Source organism: Marmota monax, unplaced genomic scaffold, assembly GCF_021218885.2.
Source record: "Marmota monax isolate L192 unplaced genomic scaffold, Marmota_monax_Labrador192_F-V1.1 WCK01_AAM20220418_F8-fsc00119, whole genome shotgun sequence".
In the NCBI taxonomy this organism is placed as follows: domain Eukaryota; kingdom Metazoa; phylum Chordata; class Mammalia; order Rodentia; family Sciuridae; genus Marmota; species Marmota monax.
Genome location: NW_026694771.1, coordinates 4,269,349 through 4,292,708, shown reverse-complemented (window position 1 = coordinate 4,292,708; position 23,360 = coordinate 4,269,349). Strand labels below are relative to the sequence as shown.

The window sequence follows — 23,360 nt, the reverse complement described above, 5'->3', positions numbered from 1 at the left end:
TATTAAAAAAACTATTCTTTACTCACTGAAATACAATGATACCTTTGTCATTAATCCAGTGAGTATGTGAGTCATCTATTTTTGAAATTTCTGTTGCCTTCCTTTGCCTACTGTATCCATCACCAATATCACATTATTTTAGTTAATAAAACTTTACAATAATGTTCTGTAATTTAAGTCTTTCCACTTTGTTATTGTCTGATTAAGTCTTCTTCTAATTTTTTTTAAGATGGTCTAGATTATACATTTACAGTTATATGGTTATTATATTACATATTATATAAATTTTAGGACCAATTTACCAATTTCTGTGTTAATTTCTTTGCTGTGATCAAAATACCTGACAAGAACAACTTAGAGGAGGAGAAAAAAGTTTATTTTGGCTCATGGTTGTAGTAGTTTAGTCCACGGTAGGCTGACTCCATTCTCTGAGCCCAAGATGAGACAGAACATCATGGCAGAGGAGCACTGCTCCCCTCATGGCAGCCAGGAAGCAGATAGGGAAAGGAAAAGGGGCTTCAGAGAAGATGAACCCTTCCAGGCCTCTCCCCTACTGACCCACCTCCTCCAGCAACACCCACCTGCCTACAGTTATCACCCAGTTAGTCCCTTCAAACTAAGATGGATTGATTATAACTCTCACAATCTAATCATTTTACCTCTGAATATTCCTGCATTAATGTAGTATTTTGGGGGGCTTCACATCTAAGCCATAACAGTTTCTAGCCAAAAAAATAATTTTTTCTGCAGTGATTTAATTGTAATTGCATGAATGTGTAGATAAATTTGAGCAGAATTAACATCTTAATGACATTATATCACCTTGACATCTTTTGAGTCTCCTTTGATTTTTCTCAGCAACATTTTATAGATTTTGGTGGCAAACTTTATTTCTTGGTGAGGCACTGGCAGGGAAATGACAACAAATGTTAAATAGACTAATGATGAGCATTCATGTTTTGTTCTCAATTCCCAGGGCAATGTCATTAAGTATGATATTAACTGTAGGTTATGTTTTTATAGATACACTTTATCAGATTGAGAATATTCTTTTCCTATTTTGTTCAGAGCTTTCCCCAGGAATGAATGCTGAATTTTATCAACTGTTTGAGTTACCGTAAAGCTTTTTCTCTTTATTCTGTTAATATAATGAGCTGTGTAAATCAATTTGAAAAATATTAAAAATAACTTTGTGTCCCTGAAATAATCATCATTTGGTCACGATACACTATACTTTTCCAATGTTACTAGATTAAATTTGCTGACATTTTGTTTAGAATTTTCTTATTTACGTTTATTAGAGGCATCAGTCTATAATCTTCTTTTACTATCATATCATGCCAGAATTTGATGTTAAGGCTATCAAAATTATATTAACTTCTTAAACCAAGTTCAGCAGGATTCTTAATGTTTTCATGAATTTGGGTTGATGTTTAGACGAATATACCACTGAAACCACTTGGGCTTGAAGTTTTCTTTGTGGAAAGATTAAAACAAATAAACAAACAGTGTTACTCAATGGTAAAGCACAATCTTAGCATGCATGAAGCCTTGGGCTTAATTCCCAGCAAATCATACACACACACACACACACACACATACACACACACACGAAACATTATTGGAATATAATTCACACACTATGAGATTCATCTATTTAAAGTAGACAGTTCAGTAGTTTTTCATTTATTCAGAGTTGTGTAACCATCACAGCAATGAATTTTAGAACATTTTCATGATCCCAAAAAGAAACCTTATGCTCATTAGCAGTTAGTCCACATTTTTCTCCAAAACTTCTAACTCTAGGTAAACACTAAGACATTTTATGTCTCTATAATCCACATATTCATCTGCTTGCTACATAATTATTAAAAGAAATGTGTTAAAATTTACAATAACAAATTAAATTTGTCTAATAATCCTTTTGGTTGTATTTTCCTTTATATATTTAAAAGCAATGTCAAAAATGCATTTAAACTTAGAGTTTTGGGGAGATTTGTTCCCTTACTTTTTCTTGTTGTTTGTGTGTCTACCCATTTAACAGTAAGGATATGAATAGAGTTTCTACCCCGTGGACTTATAGTGTCCCTGAACGTTTCCAGTACCTCACCATTTAGGGAGAAACAAATAATAACAACAAAAAATGCAAACAATATACAGCATTAAACCAAATTGTTCCTGCTCTGACACCTACAATGTTAATTGTCACAATAAATAGAAATTATATGATCAGTTATTGCCTACAGTAAAAACAGTAACATCCTAGTCCTCAAAATACTGATCCATGAAAATTAACTGACTTCAAAAATGCTGTAAATGGGGAAAAAATAAGTATGCATATGTATAAATGTTCATGAACCATTAAGGTTACAATTTTAAAAAAAGATCTCCATGAAAAATTAAAGAGTTGTTTCCCTTGGAGTTCAAAGATTCTCTGCTTCCCTTCTCAGCCATGTCAGGTGGGATCATCTAGAGTGTGATGCTTGCTTCACCCTCAGGGTGGGGTTGCTGGAATGAGAGTGGTAATCCATAGGCGGAATTCCTGGAGGTGGGGTTTAGGCTTAGGTAGGCTCCAGTCTGTTTGGTGAGTGCCAATTGGAGATTTTAAATCAGCACACCTCCAGAGCCCAGCAATTGCCAGTCCACGCTGGAACACTGCACCCCAAGAACCTCCCCTGGATTCCTCTTCTGCAGTGGAGGAAAAAGCCAATTCTTATTCTACTCCATCACCTGCGGACCTTGCATTTCCTGGTCTTGGGTTCAGTCTCCAAAGTCAAGACCTCCCTCCCCTGCCCTTTCAAATTCCCAGTCAGGCACATCTCTCGCAGAGGGTACTGCTAACAGCCAGATTAAAGGGGGACAGGAGAGCCGCAAGCTTCCACGACCAGTATTTCCCTGTGTAAATCCCTCTACACATTTGATTTTCTTCTGGACACTTAGACACACTCTATGTCATGCAGTGTGGGTTTGCCAGGCCTTTATTTCTGGCCAAACTTGGGTTTGCCAGGAATCAGCTCCTCCAGGTGTTAGCCCCTGTGCTGCAGCTGAGAAATGGCTCCTTCCTCTGTCCTGTGCACACAGCTGAGAAAGATGAGGCTTTTTTCCCTGGACAAGGATATTGTGCAGAATGCCTTTCAGTTTATTCAGGCAATGTCTTTGATCTCTAAACTCTCCACACCAGACACACCTCATGCCTCCAAAAATACAGAATTAAAAAAAAAAATTCCCTTATCCCTCCACTTGGCTCACAGAAAAACCACTCTGGCTGGTGCCTAAGGCTATGGCAGTGGTGGTGGTGCTGGGGATTTCTTTCTTATTTTATTATATCCAACCTCCTGAGTCCCCAATCTGCTCTGAATGTCCAGTATTAAATTCCAGTAAAGCCCCCCACCCAACCTTTTTTTTTTTTCACTCACCTTGGTGAGAAGCTACCTATCTGCTTTCTTGTTTTCACACCATGGAGCAGCCAGGAAAGCAACCCTCTCTATTCTGCCATCTCGAACACCTCCCATCTTGAACAGCTCCCAAACTTAAGGGTTTTAAAAGTCTTCTAATAGCATTGAGCATTTTATTAGAAAATGTCTCTTTTCTAATATACTTCTTGCCTTAAAGTCTTTCTTCTATGTGGAAAAGTAGTATTGATTCAAGAAATCACTGACAGCAAGATGACATTTGAATAAACCATTAACACATGCCCGGATGAACCCAATCAGACACCTAAGCCCTACTCAGTTCTGCTATGCTGATTACCTCACACGCTCCACCCCTCTGATCTTCCACCATTACATCCTTTACCAGGAGGAGCCACCCAGAATCAGTCTTCTGGCGTGAGTCAAAAATCTTATCAGCAAGTTTCTGCGGTATTCTTATCCTTATTGTTTTCATATCAACCTCATTATATTTATACTCCAAGTCTCTCTGTCCTTCCCCTCCCTCCCTCTACGAAGACATTAGAGAGCCCTCTTTCATGTGATGGACCCCCCAGGGGCTCCTCCCACTTTTTAAGTTGCGTATTCCTGAATAAGTAGTAAGCCTTTGAACTGCTTGTGGTCAATGGCTCTCCTGTGCTGTGACATCCAATGGCTTTAAAGGGGAGGAATGGGAGGGAGTAGCAGATCCAGCAGCAAAGTTAGATCATAACACCTTGGTTTTAATATAGCTGTGTTTATTTCTGTTAGTGTTTACATATCTTATGTACCTTTTCCCCATCCTTTTACTTCATCTTTGTTTTCTTATAATTAAAATGTGTTCTTTTTTTTTGTCTCTTATAAACAACAAACACAAAGCTAATTGTGACTTTTTCAATTTAGACTAAATTTTTTTTAATTTTAAATAAATTTGTTGATCTATAATAACATAAATACTAGTTTTAAGTCTAACATTTTGCCATTGGTTTTCTTTTCTTTTTCTTTTTTTTGTACCAGGTATTGAACCTAGGGACCGTTTACCACTGAGCCACATCCTCAGCCATTTTAAAAATATTTTATCTTGGGGCTTGGGATGTGGCTCAAGCGGTTGCGCTCTCACCTGGCATACGTGCAGCCCGGGTTCGATCCTCAGCACCACATACAAACAAAGATGTTGTGTCCCCCGAAAACTAAAAAATAAATATTAAAATTCTCTCTCTCAATTAAAAAAAACGTATTTTATCTAAAGACTGGGTCTTAATTGAGTTGCTTAGGGCCTTGCTCAGTTGCTGAGTCTGGCTTTGAACTTTCAATCTTCTGCCTCAGCCTCCTGAGCTGCTGGGATTACAGGCATATCCCACCATGACCAACTTGCTATTGGTTTTCTTTTTCTTTTTAAAAAATATTTTTTTTAGTTATACATGGACACAATATCTTTATTTTGTTTATTTGTTTTTATGTGGTGCTGAGGATGCAACCCAGTGCCTCACCTGTGTGAGGCAAGCACCCTGACACTGAGCCACAACCCCAGCCCTGGTTTTCTATTTTCCCTGTTTTGTTCTTAATATATCTTTTCCTGATTTATTTAAGTGTGTTACTCAAATACATGTCAGATTCAATGCATTTATTAACGAGTACTTTTGTTTTTCCCTTTAATCTTCTATTAGCCTTTTGTATTACCTCCCTGTATTATTATTATTATTAGTAGTAGTAGTAGTAGTAGTAGTAGTAGTAGTAGTAACACTAGAAATTATGATAAACAGACTTGACTTATTAGAACATTTACCTTCAATTATCATTTTTGCTTTTCAGCAGTGAAATATCCCAATACCAAATTTCACTCCACTCTTTACTCTTATTTTGTGCTATTATCACATATTTTACTTCTACATATCCGTAAGCCTTATAAGCCTATTAAGCCCTCGTACTCTTTTACACTTAACTTCAATTTATCCTTTCAGCTTCTCTCCATTACTGTTCTTCATTTTCATCAGGGATCATTTTCCCTTGAACTGAATAATGCCCTTTAAATTTCTTCTAGTATCGGTCTATGGATAAAAGACAAGATTGCTCAGATTTATATATATATATATATATATATATATATATATATATATATATATATATATATATATATTTTAGTTTTGAGGGCATTTAATTTATAAAACTATAGGTCAGCAGAGTTTTGTTTTTTTTTAATAAATACTTAAATGTCATTCCATCCGGATGTGGTGGTATGCACATGTAATCCCAGTGACTCAAAAGGCTGAAGTAGGAGGATCACAAGTTCAAGCCCAGTTTGGGCAACTTCAGGAGATCCTGTCTCAAAATTTTAAAAAACAAAATTTAAAAAGGCAAAGGCTGAGAATATATCTCAGTGGTAGAGCACCCTGGCATCAGTCCTCAGTAGAAGAAGGAGAAGGAAGAGAAGAAGAAGGAGAAAGAGGAAAAGAAGGAAGAAGAAGGAAGAGAAGGAGGAGGAGGAGGAAGAAGAAGATAGAAAGAAAACAAAAAAGAAAGTCATTCCATTATCTTCTGGCCTTCACCATTTTTTTGTGCTAAAGTCAGAAGTTTTACTATTCCTTTGATGGTAATGTGTCCATTGTCTGACTGCATTCCAATTTTCCCTTTATTTTTAGGATTCAGAAGTATGATATGAAGTGTAGGTGTAGCTTTCTTTGTATTCATCTTACTTTGGGGTTGCTGAATATCTGAAATCTATACTTGATATCATTTATGAGTTTTGAAAAATCTTCAGTCATTATTTCTCTAAATATTTCTTCTTTCCCATTCTTTCTCCTCTTGGGGATTTAGTGATATGTATGTTGGATATTTTGACTGGTTCCAAATTATTATGGTTTAGATGTGAGGTGTCCCCTAAAAACTCACATTTGGGACAATGCAAGAAGGTTTAGAGGTGAAATAATTGGCTTATGAAAGCCTTAATTCAGTCAGTGAACTAATCTCCTGCTGAGTGGTAACTGAAAGTAGGCAGAGTGTGGCAGGAGGAGGTGGGTATGGGGGGCAGACCTTTGGGAGATATATATATTCCTGGTTGATCAGAGCGCTCTCTCTCTCTCTCACCACCATACCTCTCTGCTTACTGGGTGCCATGTTCCCAGCTGCTTTCCTCTGCTACACACTTCCACCATGATGTTCTACCTCACCTGAGGCTACAAGGAATGGAGCCAGCTGTCTATGGACTGAGACCTCTGAAACCATGTGCCCTGAAATAAACTTTCCCTCCTCTAATCGTTCTTGTCGGGTCTTTTGGTCCCAGCAGTGAAAAAGCTAACTAAAACACACATTATCTCTTGTATTCTGATAATATCTCTTTTCTAGTGGTTTCGTCTCTTTGTGTTTTGATATTTTCTGTTGGTTGATGTGTGCTTTGCTATAAACTTGTTCAAGGGTTTAAAAATTGCAATCCTCTGTAAAAAAAAATCATTTTTATCTTATTTTTTTCAACTTCTCCAGCTTTTCTTCTATTTTCTTTAACATATTTATCAGCTTTTTTCAAAGCCCATCTGTGCATCTGGATCATTGATGGACCTACTTCTACTATCTGCTTTTTCTTCTGCTTCTTGCTCACATTTTCCTGAACATACTATGTTTTTTGGACATTGGTAAACCCAGCCTAATTCCCTCTTAAGATCAGGAGCCATCTTGTCAAAAATTATAAAAGATTCATTTCTGTTTTCTGTAAAATATTAGGATTTTTATTTGGCCTGGCCTTATTTTGATGTTTTAAACTTGCTTGAAATGCCTGCCCATGCCTTGAACTCACCCCTGTCTGGTTTTCCCTGACCAGATAACAACCCTCTCTGAAACCCTAATGGCACCTCATAAATTCTGATGTTGGGATCTAAATTTACTCCCGAAGTACTGAACCATTCAGACCATTAACCTACTACCTGACTTTGAATTATGCTTGTCAAAATCCTGTTATATCTATATGTTCTCAAGACACCCCCCTTTGTAACTTTTTGTGCTATAAAACTGCGCTCCACGGATTTTGGGAGGGACAGTTCTGGCTGGTTGGAATTACAAGCTTGCTTTAATTTGATTTAAAATTGGAATCTTTGGTCTTTTCTTTGTGTCATGGTTTAATAGACATCATACATAAAGAAACTGTAAAGATTGAATTTAATGTTATTTTCTACCAGAGCAAGTTCACACCTTTGTTTGGCAGACAGAATGTTGAGCTGGGTGAAAGCTGGGGTGCAATTTTACTTAAATTCAGTTCACATCTGGTTTCCAATGTCTCAAGGGTAAGAACTGCTCCTTCTTGCAGGAATTATCCCCTAACTGTCAGGAAACTGTGGGAGTTTTCACTTGCCTTTTCAACCCATACTCATCAAATGTCCCCAGGGTTAAAAAGAAATGCCACAGATCTCAGCTTATCCACAAAGGGCCTTTCCCTCTCTGAAATTTTGTTTAGATAGTCTTCTTATACTTAATGGTGTTCAATGCCTTTTAAAATAAGATTGTTTTAATTTATCCTTTTGTTCCATTTGTTATAGTGAGACTGATGACCTGCCACAACTACTATCTCCTACCCAAAAGTAAAAATCTCTTGGGTATGTTTTTAAAGAGATATGTTATTTAAATATTTTTTTTTCCTCAAACATCTAACTAACCTGGAAAATTAACAAAACTGTAAAATATACAACTACCATAACTTACACATTAATTTTAGGGAGATAGAATTCAACAAAGTAGTGACATCTTTGCAGTTTAGATACCCTTTATGACATATTAGACTTTATTCTATGCTATCTCTCTGGGAGGTAATGTACAATGGTAGAATGAACATTTAATATTTGGCAGCAGAAAGATTAGTTTTAATCTGAAGTCAAGGAAAATGTCATGAATTTTAATTTCCTGGAGTACATGTGGGAATAAATGACTTTGATGTTATTATTTTACATTTTTTAATATATTAGGATATATTTTATCCATTCATAAGACCACGCATAAGTGAGACCAACATCTGAGTATCTCCTACCCAGGCAATGGAATACTAACACTTTTGAAGCATTCCTTCATACCAGACTCCTAGCCTTTCCTAAAATGTATTCATTATCCTGAATTTTGCATTTACCATTTCCTTAATTTATCATTTTTACTATACCTGTCAGCTATTTCTAGGCAATGTTGATTTATAGGCATTTTAACTTTGTATAATTTTATCTAATACAAATTTCTCTCAATTTTTCCCCTCAAAAATCATGTTGTATTAACTAAGTTTTTGTGGGTAACTTTAGCAATAGATCTTTTATCTCCAAGTTCTGTGTTTCAGTTTTCTCCACAGAAGAGAGTTAAAACTGGATTGTTTCTAAATACTCTTCCAGAACTGAAATTCTAATTTTAATTTTTTATAAGTATAGGGATATATAGTTTGTTCTAACAACATGGTTCTATCATAATTATTATTCATTATTTATTTGAGGTCAATTGATTAGGAACACAACCCCTATAGAAATGTATCACAGAATTATTTTCAGACATATGGAAAATTTTTAAAGATTGTTTGAATATTTCAGTATGGAAGACAATAGGTTTGAAGTGGCACATGCAATGATCAGAAACAACTGAATTCACAATGCAAAAAATGCAAAGTTTATTTTCTTAAATAAAATACTATATTCATATCTATACAAATAATTATTACAACCATTAAAATGTTACATTTAACAATAAAAATTTCAAAACTTTAAACAAGAGCATGGTTCAGAATATTCACACCCTAATACAATGCATTTGTAAAAAGATGTCAAAATAAACAGGACCCATTCTTATTTACAACTGTAGGACAATCCTGATCTTATTATACATATCTGCTCTGGATTCCATTAAAAAAACAAATTGATTTCTATTAGAATTACAAACCAGGTGATTTACAGAAATAGGACAAAATGCACAGCAGACCCTGCTGGCATAATAATAGATACAAATATTACACTATTGAAGCACTAAACTTAGCTTTTATCTGATGACTGCCCTACAGTAAGCTTCTCACCCAGTGTATCTATAAATAATTTGTGAAGGAATTATGTTCTCAGATTTTTCAAACTTTTTTTTCCAAAATGAAAATATATATATATGTATAGATATTTATATAACCTGCTGAAAGTGGAAGCAAATCTTTTCTTCACAGTAACACAACTGCAGCATCTTAAGCAACACTGTCTGGTCCCTTTCTTCTTGGAAGATCAACAGTTTAACTTCCCATCAAGGTTACCACTCTAGTCAAGCCCAGTGCCTCGGTACCTCACAGATGAAAGTGATCTTAAGACTTCAGGGGTGGGAGGGCAGAGAGCTCTCAGAAAAGTGAAGAAGGGATTTAAATAGATGAAACTTTAAATTCCTATGGCATAGTATGGTGTATAGCTGTACATACAACCAAGCAAAAAAAAAAAAAATAAAGATCATCTTTTTAAAAAACATGTTACATTACAAATCAAATTACTTTCTATGTCTCATGACATCTCTAGTGAGAGATTATGTGGTCATTCAAAGTAACACCATTGTGGATATGATGCCCAACATCTTCAACTTAACTCATGTTTATGAAGCAATTGACCACCATATGCCAGAAAAAGGTTACAGTTGATAGTTTGTGCAAATCCAGAAATAAGGATGCTAAATGACCACCATATATAATCTCTGTGTTTCAAAGGAGTTTTGCTACTAACTAGTTTTTGTTTTGTTTTGTTTTAACAAGATCAACTTTGAAGATGGCTCAGAGAATGATAAGGCAACAGTGAGAATCTATTGTACTTGCTTCTAGGAGGTGTTTGATTACGCACCTTGCACCATCCTGGCTGGTCCTTTCTATCATGGAGAGGGTGATGATATATTCCAATATCTGGTCTAAGGACCAGAGGCACAGTTTTAGGTAAAATGCAGTATTAGCAGAGAGGCATTGGGAAAGAGATAGAAACTCTGCATCCAACAAGGTCCTCAATATTTATGCCAAGTATATCTGAATTGCCTCAATCTAAGTTTGGTGATGCCTACAGACTCATAGAAACACTCTCTAGGTTTCACTCTTTTAGATAAAACAACCCAGGAAGAGTGAAATGCAGAGAGTATAGTTAAGTCCAAAAAGGACCCTTTTATGTAGAACTCTGGGGAAGGAAAAATTGTAACATTCAGCCAAAAAGGCATATCGGGAAGAAACTAATTTCTGCCTTTAATTTGCATATTGGTATCATAAAATCACCACTGAGATCAACTCCACACCAGTTTATCTGGTCATTGGTTATTACTATTGCCCTTTAGATGTACACAACCATAGATGCATTACCTAAGGGAAAGGCAGCACTTATCTAGATAACAGAATTGCAATGACTTCTAGGCTCCTCAGGAAATCAACCCAAAGCTATTTCATTTTGTTATCACCTTTGCCCTTTCTTCATTCCACAGTGGGAAAAAAAAAAAAAAAAACAAGTCCACCAAACCTAGGGAAGAGCCATATGACATATTGAAATATTTTAGATCAAATTCTGAACTAATACTGTTGTTGCTACTTAAGAGAATAGGAAGAAAGAATATGGTTCCCAAAGCCAAAAATTGGGAATCACTCATTTGGAAGTATGACTCACTCCCACAAACTAATCTAATAGAACCAATAAATGTTTCAAGGCAAATGAATAGTTAGTTATCCTGCTAAGGAAATGACCAGGCTCCTTGTCCCCTATTTGATATGGAACAGATATAAAATAATAACAACATAGGTACCTATGTAGAAAAGAAAGGAGAAAGCTGAGATGATGCACATTAATAAGTCTTTCTCAAAATTTTAATATCACTTCCATTAAAATGCATGTCCACAGTTTTTGTAGTATAAGTTTTAGCCTCTCAATGAAATGACTGATGTTAGAAGGCAAGAACAAGATAAATGAACTATCTTTAAAATTTTTAAATGATTTTGTACTTTAATAACATTGAGTTTTTAAAGTTCAACATAACCTTGACTTATGACTAGAAGTTGCTGTGAAACAATATGGCCTTCCTTCCCACAGTTTAGATATGTTAAATTTTATAAATCATGATTACTATGGAATTCTCATCCTTACTTAAAAAAAAGTGCAAATTCTTGTGTCCCAAAATATCTGACAATAAACAAAATTAAATTTCCTGACGTGGCATAAAACATGACACATCCCAAAGCAACCTGTATTTTCCAAAAAATAAATACTTCCAAAATTAATTTATTTCATCTATGATTTATATATTTAACAAATGCAATGACAAGGTTTATACATGAGGAAAAATCTAAAATTTTTCACTTCATAGAACTTATTAAATGTTGAGAAGAATCAACTATTTTCTTTAACTGATTCTATGTAATCAATAATGCTAAAAGAGAAATGATTCAATGACTCTCACTTATGATTCAGACATCTGTGTATTTTCAGAAGTTGAAAAATTATTTGTGGAAATAGTTTAACTTTGTATATCATGTGAGCAAGCCAAGAATAACATTTCAATTTACAATAGCCAAAATTGACTGCATTTTCTGCCATTCCTGTACCAAAAGATTATATACTGATATCACTAAGTCCTATATAACAAATTTCCTGCTCAAAACCATGTACCTCAATTCAAATACTTAATACTGCTGGTAAGTACTCATGCTTTAAAATCAAATAAGAGTACTTTGGTGTGAACACTCAGAATTGATCCCATATATAAAATGATCTCTAACATATATATGCTTTTGTCCATAAGATAATTAAAGTTACATATAAGCTGGAGCCCAAAGATTTGCAGATAGTCAAACAACAAGCCTTTCTTAGACTCATTCAATATCAGTGTTATATTCTTGGAATAAAAGTTCTGAGGAATGAAAATGCTATTTCTGAATATAGATGAAGAGTAAAATACAATCAATGCAATAGAAATAACTGAAAGTAACAGATTTTTGAGCCCTTTGAACTGCAACGTTTAAACTGAACTCTTCATCTGGGTGTGGTGGAGAGCCCCTAGAGAAGCTACTTGCAAAGGTGGGGCAGGAAGATCTCTTGAGCCCAGTAATTTGGAACTAGCCTGGGTAACAAGACCCAATCTAGAGGTGGAAGGGAACTGAGCTTCACTATGGCCTGTTACCTTTGCTCCAGTTATATACAGAAGCCTCTAGTTCTACAGAACTCAATGGCCACTTTTATGTGGGGGCATGTGTGAGAGGGACAGGCAGAGAAGAAGGAGGAGGGGAGGAAGAGATAAATATATAGAAAACTGCCCTTCTTGAATTGGCAGATTAGCCAGGCAAGTGGCACAATCTTGTAATCCCAGGTACTTGGGAGACTAAGTAAGGATGATCACAAATTCAAAGCCAGCCTTAGCAACTCAGTGAGGCTCTAAGCAATTTAGTGAGACCCTGTCTCAAAATAAAAAATGAAAAGGACTGGGGATGTGGCTCAGTGGTCAAGCACACCATTAAATCCCCAGTACTCCCCCCTCCAAAATTGGCAGATTGAACCTTCCAAGTACTAAAAAAAAATTGAATATTAAAGCTTAAAATTCAGAGAAATAAAAAACAAGTTGTAGATCTTGCTGTGGTTTTTCTCCAAAAAGTGTAATTGCTGTGTTTATACATTTTTATTTAAGTAACTTATTCATGAAGTTCTCCTATTTTCTCCCCAAGACCATTTTGAAGGGAGGCAATACAGGTTTCTATGGTTTATGCTGTTTCTTTACTCCTGGAGACTGCTTTAGCAGGCAGCAGAAACAGATGGTAAGGTTTGGTGAGAACAGTGAAGAGGCATAAGTGACCATTTCAGTCTGCAGAAGAGGGATGCAGGAGGTAATTGCTCTGACCAGGCCACAGGAGGCTTTGTTAGGATGGAAATAAATGCTGGTCCCAGGTTTTACTTTTTTTTAACAGAGCAGACAGAACAATTTATATGCATTTTCCCCACCTCATTCCATTTTGGGCAGAATATAACAACAAAAAGTCATAGTTTAACAGGGTTTAAAAAATCAGCATATCATTTACAACTGTTTTCTTAGGGTTTTGCTCATTTGTTTTAGTTCTCAAAATTCAACGCATGTTTTAAAATTTATTATTAAATTCCTGGGTGTTTTTATTAAAAAACCTCACCTGCATCAAGTTTTTCTATACTTTAGCAGGTCTTAATTTCCTATTTTCAGATGGCAGACCTATTGTTTTCTCAAATTTATTTACTTGATAAATAAAATTGTATGAATTTATGGTGCACAACATGGTATTTTTAAGTATGTATACATTGTGGAATAGTAGGGACCAGTTTATACTTTAAAATCTGTCTGTTTTCATATATACTCTCACATACACACATGGACATATATAAAGACTGTATTTTTTTGAAGCACCATTTCACATTTACCATCAAGAGAAAATATTGAACCAATAAACCTTCTCATTATGATAATTCTGTATAAAGGATAATAATGCAATATACAATGCCTTATTTAAAATATAAATATTACTAAATGAAAATGCTGAGAGAGCTTAAAACTCTGTTCAGAAATATTTTTAAAAGTAAGACTCAAATGTATCTTTACAAATAAATGTAAATATTCTAAATGCATGACTTGCTGATCAGTCCTAATATTTAAATTAATGGAAAAGAATTTATTTCAAAGTCAAATAAATGAATGAAGAGAGAACACTAAATCAAAACTCAATTGACAAAACACCAATTGTTAATGACTCCATGAAAAACTCCACTATATAACTGCTTTTATCCTTATGGCCTGATGCAAAATACAAGTACGTGATGGAGAACAATTGTGTCCTTTACTTTTTACCTTTCTATTTTTAAGGCTAATTGTCTGGGAAGACTTTTGCTTTAAAGATCCTGGCACATTAAAGTACAATGTGGCTCCCTATTTTGAAGAACAGATAACTTATGAATAATTAGAATCAAGAAAGAAGACTCTCCCTAAGCCAAACTTTGGGATGAAGGTTTATTAGATAATTAATTTATCTGCTATCTGCTTGACTGTATGGACATTTAATTTAACATCAATTCAACACCGTTTCAGCTGAGAAATTTTTTTAGATGTTGACCATCCATCATCTGGTTATGAGCCATTGGCTTTATCAAGTTGCTTATGTTTTGAATAACAACTCAACTATTTTAAAAATTACCAGTGACGATGCTTAAAATCTCAGTCCCTTCCTACCACTCAGCACATACCAAGGTGAGGTTCCCCCAATTTTCAGTTGACTTATATTCAGGGAATATAAAATTACAAATCAAACTTGGAAATGTCAATATGCTTAAAGCTTGAAACATAAAAAACACTCCATGCACTTAAAAAAAAACATAATTTGTTTTTGACAAATTTTGCATGATCTCAGACATGGACATGGATCCCTACATTCAGAAGATAATTGAAAATTGATTATACAAACACACACAAAATTCCTCTCTTCATGTACACGTACATGTACGTGTGCATGCACACACTTTTATAATCTCACTCAAGACCTTTAATATCTTCACATTTAGTTTATCTATATTTAAACAGCTGAACTGCAATCATGACCTAAAATATGGCTTATGTTGTGGGCAGGTCTGTTCGAGGACTGCTTGGAAGAGTCAGAGGCAGAGGAGTTTGCTATTGTAAGCAAAGGAGACATTGCTGAGCCATCAGGAAGAGCTGTTGCTATTTCTGGAAACAAAGATGTCATATTAAAATTGGATAAGTGAGAGTTGGTCATGTGCATTGGTGGCATATCAGGGAGTAAAGGAAAACTTGGTTGAGCAAAGCCAACAGGTCTGGGAGGAGATAAAATTGATCCAAATCGGTTATTTAAACTTCCACTGTTAACCTTCTCTGTGCTAGGATTTGAGAACATTTGATTAGAAAAATAAGGGATTGAAATATCATTGGACAGTGTAGGATGAGCAGGAGAATATGGGGGATAGAATGAAGGTAGAGTATTTTGAGGATCTACTGGAATGAGGGCTGGAGTTCGAGTGGCACTGGGCTGCGTAACCTGTGGAATGAAAGAAGTATTAGCATTTATTGGTGGATTCATACCACCCTCAGGAATAAAAGGAAAACCAAAATTCTGTGATAGCGTATGCTGGTCAGGACCTGAATTATCATTAGGGACTTGTGGACTATCAGGCATGAAACGAACAATACTTCCTCTCTTCTCCGTAGTGGGCTGTTGACGTCCAAGAATCATACTGCCACTAGTAGAGAGAGGAAGATGGGGAAGACTTGGATCAAAGACATTACTATGCCTTTGGTTTCCAGAACGATTCCTCTCAGGTTGACGAATTTTGGAACCACTGCTATCTTGCAAGGGATGTCTTGATCTCTGGGGAACTGAAGAATTAGCTTGACGTACAGGAGGGCCTTGGTCAGCATTTCCATGAGACACAGATGGGTGTGGCAAAGCTGGCCTTGCAACCCCATGCATGTTGGTTGTGACAGGAGGGTTCATGTGGCCCTTGGTCCCATGACTGTCAGTAATCCTCATGGGGTTGGACTTCTGTACAGAAACATTGGGACTTGTGTTTCTACCTTGAATATCTCCTGAGGAAGAGGAACTTGAAAAAGGAATATTCAAGGTGTTGTTCCTTGTGTTAATTGCACCTAAAGACATGTCACAACTTTCCCTATTCTGATTATCACTCTCTCTTCTAATATGGACACTTTCATGAGCTGGAGGACAATTATATTCAATTGCAGAGGATGGACCACACTGTGTATTCCTCTGATGTTCTGGGAGTGATCTCTGGCTCCCAATGACCTGATCACCAAGATGAGGGGCAAGCAAACTCTGCATAAAACTTTGGTGACATGTATTTTCACTGTCCCTTGGTGGGATAGCATTTCCTGTTGGGATGCTCTGAACTGGTGGATATGGTAATCGCTTTTGCCGGTCGATCGGTGGTGGGCCAGTGTTTTGACTAATCCGAAAAGCCTGAGACTGCATACTCCTCAATGAAGATACAGGGTTAACTATTTCATTATTTCTTGAAGACTGTACTTCAAAATTATTCTGGGGCTGTTGACTGGCTCCACTTGGTTTAAATGTCTGACAATCAGAAAGGCGAATATCTGAGGCAACAGTATGGTCTACACGACCCTGCATATTATGAATAGCCAAGCTTTTATTTCTGGGAACATCAAGATAGCTTCTCATTTCAAGCTGATCTGAAACTCTGGAACCCTGAATTGATATACCCATTCTCTGCTCTGAATTAGAAGATGTCTTTCCAATGAGTGCCTCAGCAGAATAACTGGAAACGCGATTTCTCTCTGGCCTGTGTGGAGTACAGGTCATATCTGAAGGTCTTGTTACAATACTCGATTGGGACACCATTTGCTGCTCCAAGCCTCTTGATGTCAAAAGCCTCTGCATTGGATTATGCCCAGACACATGTTCAGAAGAAATCCCTGATCCTGGCTGTCTGCTTCCAACGTCCTGCTGCTGGTGCATAATATCTTGATTGAGGTGGTTTTGGGGATGGCTGTGATGGTTCCGGCTAGTTGAAGGGTTTTCACAGCTCTTTTCTGGCTGGGAACTTCCAAAGTGTTGCTGCATCTGTTGCTGCATCTGTTGATGGTGGGGATGGGGCTGGCCACTCTTGGGTCTGGCTTGGTCAGTTCCATGATGCTTTGGTTGTAAGGAAAGCTGAGAGGCCTGATTGCCCTGAACGAGATTCCTTTTTTTCTGCATCTGAACTTCCTGTTGCAGAGTTCTCTGTTGGTGCACATTATGGGGCTGAGAGTGAACAGCACTCTCTGCATGAGGTACGTGATGCTGCAGTTGATACAAGTGATGCCTTTCTCTTAATTGCCCTGCTTGCTGTTGCTGCTGCTGCTTGATGTACAGATGGTTACTGTGAAGGTGAGATACACCTTGAGCTGGAACATGCTGTTGCAGGGCTTGTAGATGCTGACTTGCCTGGGTTTGCTGCTGCTCGGCAACTGAAGGCTGAGAGCTACACTGAACTTCACTTTGCCTCAATGCAGGGGACACAAAGTTGTTACCAGGTGGAAATAATCGTGTAAGGCCATCTCCATGTGCTGGGTTGCTAACAGGCACAACTGAGTTTGAAGAATTGGGAGGGAGCTGACTAACCATCATTTGAGTTTGATCAGAAATGCTGTCTGGAGTTCCACTCATTAGGGACATGTTTTCAAGTCTGAGGGGGACTGGTTGACAATGCTTTTGACGTTTGGCTGAAGACAGTAAAAGGTCATCTTGGACAGTGCGCTTAGCAGAATCTTTTCGGCTTTCGTGACTTGGCTTTAAGAGGGACTCTTGAATCTGTGAATTCGGTATGGTATTATTCATAGTACTTAGCTGGTCTTGAGAATATTCTGTCATCAGAGGTGGTCCAGGAGGCTGGCTGCTGTAGGAGCTAGAGGAAACAGTCAGATTAACTGTCGCAGGAGCAGTTGTTTGCTCTGAAGGTTGGGACAGACTTGCACAGCTGACTAACGGATGGCTGATACTGCTCTGATGGATGAGATTATTCACACTTAAACTGGTGAGGCTTGGTGGCTGAGAAGTTGAAACCTGTAAGGAACCATTTGATGTTTTAATTCCTAGAGAGCAACTTGGTTTTTCAAGGGGCCTGTCCACTGTTACTTCAATTGAATCCTGAGAGTTAAGTTCATTTGGTGTTGCTTCTGTCTGTCCTGTGCCATTCTCTTTAGGGATCTGTGATTTGAAAGACTGGTCTCCTTCTAAAGATGATGCTTCAGAAGGCTTTGAAGTACCTTCCCTTATATCAGCCTGAATATCAACTCTTCCCTTCTCAATGTTGTGATGGCCAAAAATAACTGTTGCTGCAAGAGCTACTATATCAGGTTGCCCTGCAAAGGTATAGCTGTCACATGTATTAGTTGAGGTACTGCTGGTCACATCTTCTCTAGTTGTTTCGGGAAGCATGGATGCAACTGAAAAACTGCGAGTACTTCCAGAGCTGGTTGATGAGGGGGAGTCAGCTTGCCTACTGGTGAGCAAAGAACCATTAATAACTTCCTGATCAGGGAGGCAGGACTGATGCTGTGGTGGATCTCTATCATCGTTGTTCATCAGTAACAGTTCCTGCTTGGGGTGTAAATCAACAGTTGAATCAATTATCTTAGAATTTTCTGAAGAAAAGTCAGGATGATCCATAGGGTCAGAAAGAGTTGATTTCTGGGGGTCTTTTTCTTTAGCAACATCAGATAGTAATGTAGTTAACCCTTGCCCCTTTAAGAGACCTGCAGTTTGCATTGTATCAGATGACTCTTGCTCCATCCTGCAAGGTTCAGCAATGATTTCTACCTCAGAAACACAGTCAGTACTTGTAGTCCTTGTGAAGGATGACAAACCAGACACCTGAGAAACCAAAATCTGAGGATTTGAAGATGGAATCAATACATTGGCTGAAGTACAGGATTTGGTAGCATCTGATAATGCTAAGCTAGTTGGTGGTTTATCCTGAGAAGTCTCTCTTTGCAAAATGGGGGTAGAATCTTTGGATTTTGCTGGGGCTACTGCACAATGTTCACTTATTCCAGATTCTTGGGAGGATGAGCTAGACTCTTCTGCTGAGTTAGATTTGGATACAGATTCAGGTATTACTGATTCCGAATTTAGCATGTCCAAAGAATGTGAAGCAGAAACACTTCCACTATTTGCCTGGGACAGAGTGGCAGGTGGTAGCACAATAGGAAGGCTTTCCAGCAGTCCAGGAGTACATGATGGCTCTGCTGAGCTTTCCATGTTGGGGCAGTCTGACTTGCCCACCTCTCTGACTGGATTCAGAGGACATGTGGGTTTGCTAGCTGCTATATGTTTCTTGGCACCTGGCTTCTTATTTAATCTTTTTGACTTTGTGGTAGGTGGCAAACAAGCAACAGTGTTCATTGAGGAAGTAGTCACAAGATTAAAAGTACCAGGGGGTATGGCCGAATTGTCAGTTGTCATGGGAGGTGCAACAGTGGTTGTTAATGAAACACAGTTAGTTGGGGAGGTTTGACTATTTGCAGCAATTTGAGGATTGGCAGGCTGGCTAAGAGATAGTTGTACACAGCTCTGCCCAGCCATCTGTGAGATGCTTTGATTGAGGCTGGCCAAAGCACCAAATGTATTCAGGGCAACATTGGTATTTGGATCTTCGCTGGTGGTGGGTTGAATAATTTGCATAGGGGTGTGATTTGTAGTTCCTGATGAAGACATCACAGGCTGCAAAGCAAAGAGCTGTCCATTTAAAGAAATGGTTTGAGGCTGTTGTTGGTTTGACATGGTAACAGAAAAAGTCTGTGTTGAATTAGATGTTGACAAAGATGAAGGTCTTGGTAATATATGGACAAGGTGCTTTCCTCCAAAAGTTTGTGGAGTTGAAACATTTTGCACTGAATGATTAGACCCAATTATAGCACTGGCTCCATTGACAGGGAGTCGAACAGATGCAGGAGGTGGAGCAGAGAGGAGTGGCAATGGGTTCTGATTAGCTGCCTGGATAATGACTATCTGTTGACCTACTGTTTGGTTGGGAACCTCTGCCCTCACCACTGTGGGGCATGGGGTAGTGCTGGGGGGCTGAAGAATGATAACATTTTGATTAGCTGGAGTTGCATTAACAGCTGACACAACTGGCTGAGCCATCTGAATCACTTGCATTGCTGAATTCAGTGGAAGGATATTTTTTGGTGGCTGAGATTTAACTTGTGGCTGGGCAATTAGTGGCTGCATAGGTAAAGATGGACAAGAAGGCAAGGTTACAACTACTTGCTCAACTGATAACCCATCTGTTGGAAGGGAATTATTTAAGTTGATGCCTGTAGCCATGTGTCTACTGTGGTTGCTTGCAGTGGGGCTAGGACCAGACTCATTTAGTACTGGAATCACAGTGGAAGATGGTGTCTGGCTTAAGGGCTGAATAGTGTTTCCTGCCAGCTGCAAAGTAGTCCACGTTGTCTGTGTGTTTCCAGCTGAAGAAATTCGAGTAAGGCTATTAATGTTTTTCAAATCTGAAGCACTAACACTTGAAGAAGGCAAAGAACAAGAAAGAGTCCAACCACTGTCCAAAGGATTTGTAGAAAGAGTGCTTACAGGAGTAGTAGTTTTCCCTACTCCAGTGGCAGATGGTGCCACCACTGAGGTTGTACTTGTCGAGACTGTGCACTTGCTAACACTCACTGGAGAAGAATCACCTGCAGATCTAGGGAGCTGGGAACAGACTGCAGTGGTAACTGAAACAACAAAGGTGTTTTGAAAGTCACCTCTGAAGTCCTGTGTACTCAGACAGGACTTGGTTCCACGGTGCACTTTAGTGGCAGGTGCTGAGGAGTTTGGGGGGACACTTGTAACACAAGGGGCTGTCCTCTTTAATAATTTAGGGCTCTCTTGCCCATTATTAGTTTCAGAAGAATTTTGATCATTTAGACCTGTGTGCAAAGACCGATGTTGGTGAGGCTCAGACCCAACTGAAACAGCAATTAGTGAGCTTCCAGTGGCACCAAGCACACTTGATTCACTTTCAGAGGTGGAAAGCTCAAGAATATTTTGAGCAGAAATGGTAGCAGGAAGACAAAGAGGAACAGGCTGGTTGGCAGCCAGTGCAGAAACTGTGGTCTGATGCCACGGCTTGTTTTCAGAAGGGTAAACTCCAGAAATAGACACAGGAGTCACAAGATTGCAAGTCCTCTGCACCGGCACCACATTGGCGGTTTGCTTTTGTAAATTATGACTGACATTAAAAGTTATCCCCTGAACAGCTGTCCCCTGGCTGTTTCCACCAGGCTGACTCCCATTGGAATAAACAATGATATTTTTTTGAACTTGGTCACTTGGAATAACAACAGACACCTTTGAGTTTTTAAGATTTCCTTTCCAGTGGATTGTGGGGTCATCGTACAAGCATATATCATTTGCTTTCAGTAATTCAATATAGCGGCCATTTTCTTTTTGGATTTCTTCCAGTTGTTTCCGTAATTTTTTAATTTCTTCAGCTATAATTTTAAAAATAAAAATTAAAAATTACTAGTGAATGTTAGTTTTTACAATAACTTGAGAAATAACTGTATACTAAACTACTGAATTCTAATGCTAGCATTCTAGAAACCTCAACTGAGAATTCTTAGCTCTTTGCTAATACAAGTTCTTTCTTCTCTTTAGAATGGTACTCAAGCTCCTATCCCATTCTTTTAAAAGTATCTATCTTTAAAGGCCAACCACTGGAAAATAACTTATAAGGCAGAAATCTCAAAATTCTCAATTGGAAAATTTCCAATAGAGTAGCTATGCAAGTAAAGCAAAGGAAGACTTATTGATATAATGATAACATGGTAGGAAACTTACACTGAAAATGCCTATAATACCATTTAAATGCTGCAATAACTAACATGACTTGCGGTAGTACCAAATAGGTCCTTATAAATGGTTTGAGCTTTCATTTTACCCTCTGAAACAAACAATGGTGACTGAAGTGGGAACGAGAACATATCAGAAGTAGAGTGGTAGAGTATCAAAGAGAGTACCAGCAATGGAACCTGCATTTTCCTTGGTAGGGCCACGGCAGGTGCACTGCTGAGCAGTGAAGACACCTGCTATACCCCTCTCCTTTATGAGAGAGACAGCTTTACCCACAGGTCCTACGGGGGCAGCGTTGGTTGATGGTATTTATACTCTTGACTCCTTTGCCTGATACATCCCCATCTGCCTTGTCATAGTGGTAGGTATTCTTATCCTTGCCCCACAAGACTCATGTTCTAGGATGTAGCCTAAAATGAAGAGTTTTATTTCAACAAGGATGACCTGAGATTGGCAGATCATATTTGTCAGGTACTTAAACTACGAGACAAATATTAGAATCTTAAAGGATAATTGTTTGGCATAGTGGCATGTGCCTGTAATCCCAGGGACTCAAGAGCTCTGAGGCAAGAGGATCACAAATTTGAGGCCAGTTTTAGCAACGTAGTGAGACCCTATCTCAAAATTAAAAATACAGGCTGGGGTTTGTAGCTCAGTGGCAGAGCACTTGCTTAGCAAGCATGAGGCACTGGGTTTGATCCTCAGCACCACATAAAAATAATAAAAAATAAAATAAAATAAAGGCATTCTGTCCATCTACAACTACAAAAAATAAAATTAAAAAATAAAAGATTTGGGGATGTAGCTCAATAGTAGAGTGTCCCTGAGTTTAATCTCCACCAATACTGCTAAAGAAAGGGAAGCGGGAATTAAAAGATAGCTATTATGAACCAAATAATAAGAATCTTTGCTTTTACTTATTACACATTTAGTGCCTGGCACTTTTCATTCATTGTCTCACTTAATAATAACCACACCAATGATAACAGCTAATATTTACCAAGCATTTACTATGTGTGAGGCTTTAGTCTAAATGTTTTACCTCTATTCTCTCTTTTAATTCTCATAAAAACTATAAAATGAGAACTACCGATTATTATTATTACCATTTTAGATAAAAGAAATAGGTTCAGAGTAATTATCAAATTTGCCTAAAATCATCCATGTAGATACTCTGATTATCCTCATTTTAAGATACCTATAATCCCAGCTATTTGAGAAGCTGAGGTAGAAGGATCAAGTTCAAGGCCAGACTGGGTAACTTGGTAAAACCCTATCTCAAAAATAAAATAAAAGGGGCTGGGAATGTAGCTCAGGGGTAGAGTCCTTGTCTAGTATGCACAAGGCCCTGTGTTCAATCCCTAATACTGGGTGGGGGAAGGGGGAAGAATAAAAACAATAGGGAAACTGAAATTTGGGGAGATTAAATAACTGGCCAAAAGGTACTAAGTGAGAGAACAAAGGTGAGACTACAACCCAAGTGGGCCTGGCTCCAAGGCGTTGCTTTGACCACTGTGCTGGAGTATCATGTGAATGATGAGTATAAAGAAGCAGCCACCAGGGGTTGGGGTTGTAGCTCAGTGGTAGAGCAATTGCCTGGCATATGTGAGGCACTGGGCTCA

The 23,360-nt window shown here is 37.9% G+C and overlaps 1 protein-coding gene across 2 annotated transcripts in view; it reads right to left on the bottom strand.

Moving 5' to 3' along the window:
- Window positions 1–9,006: 9,006 nt before the first annotated feature.
- The window catches only part of Usf3 (upstream transcription factor family member 3), a 48,708-nt gene continuing 34,354 nt past the window's right edge, over window positions 9,007–23,360 (bottom strand). For both annotated transcript variants that reach the window (XM_046425161.2, XM_046425160.2), the window contains one exon: window positions 9,007–21,377. In XM_046425161.2, the coding sequence (XP_046281117.1) occupies window positions 14,926–21,377 (6,452 nt within the window). In that variant the 3' untranslated portion in view covers window positions 9,007–14,925. The remainder of the gene's footprint in view (window positions 21,378–23,360) is intronic.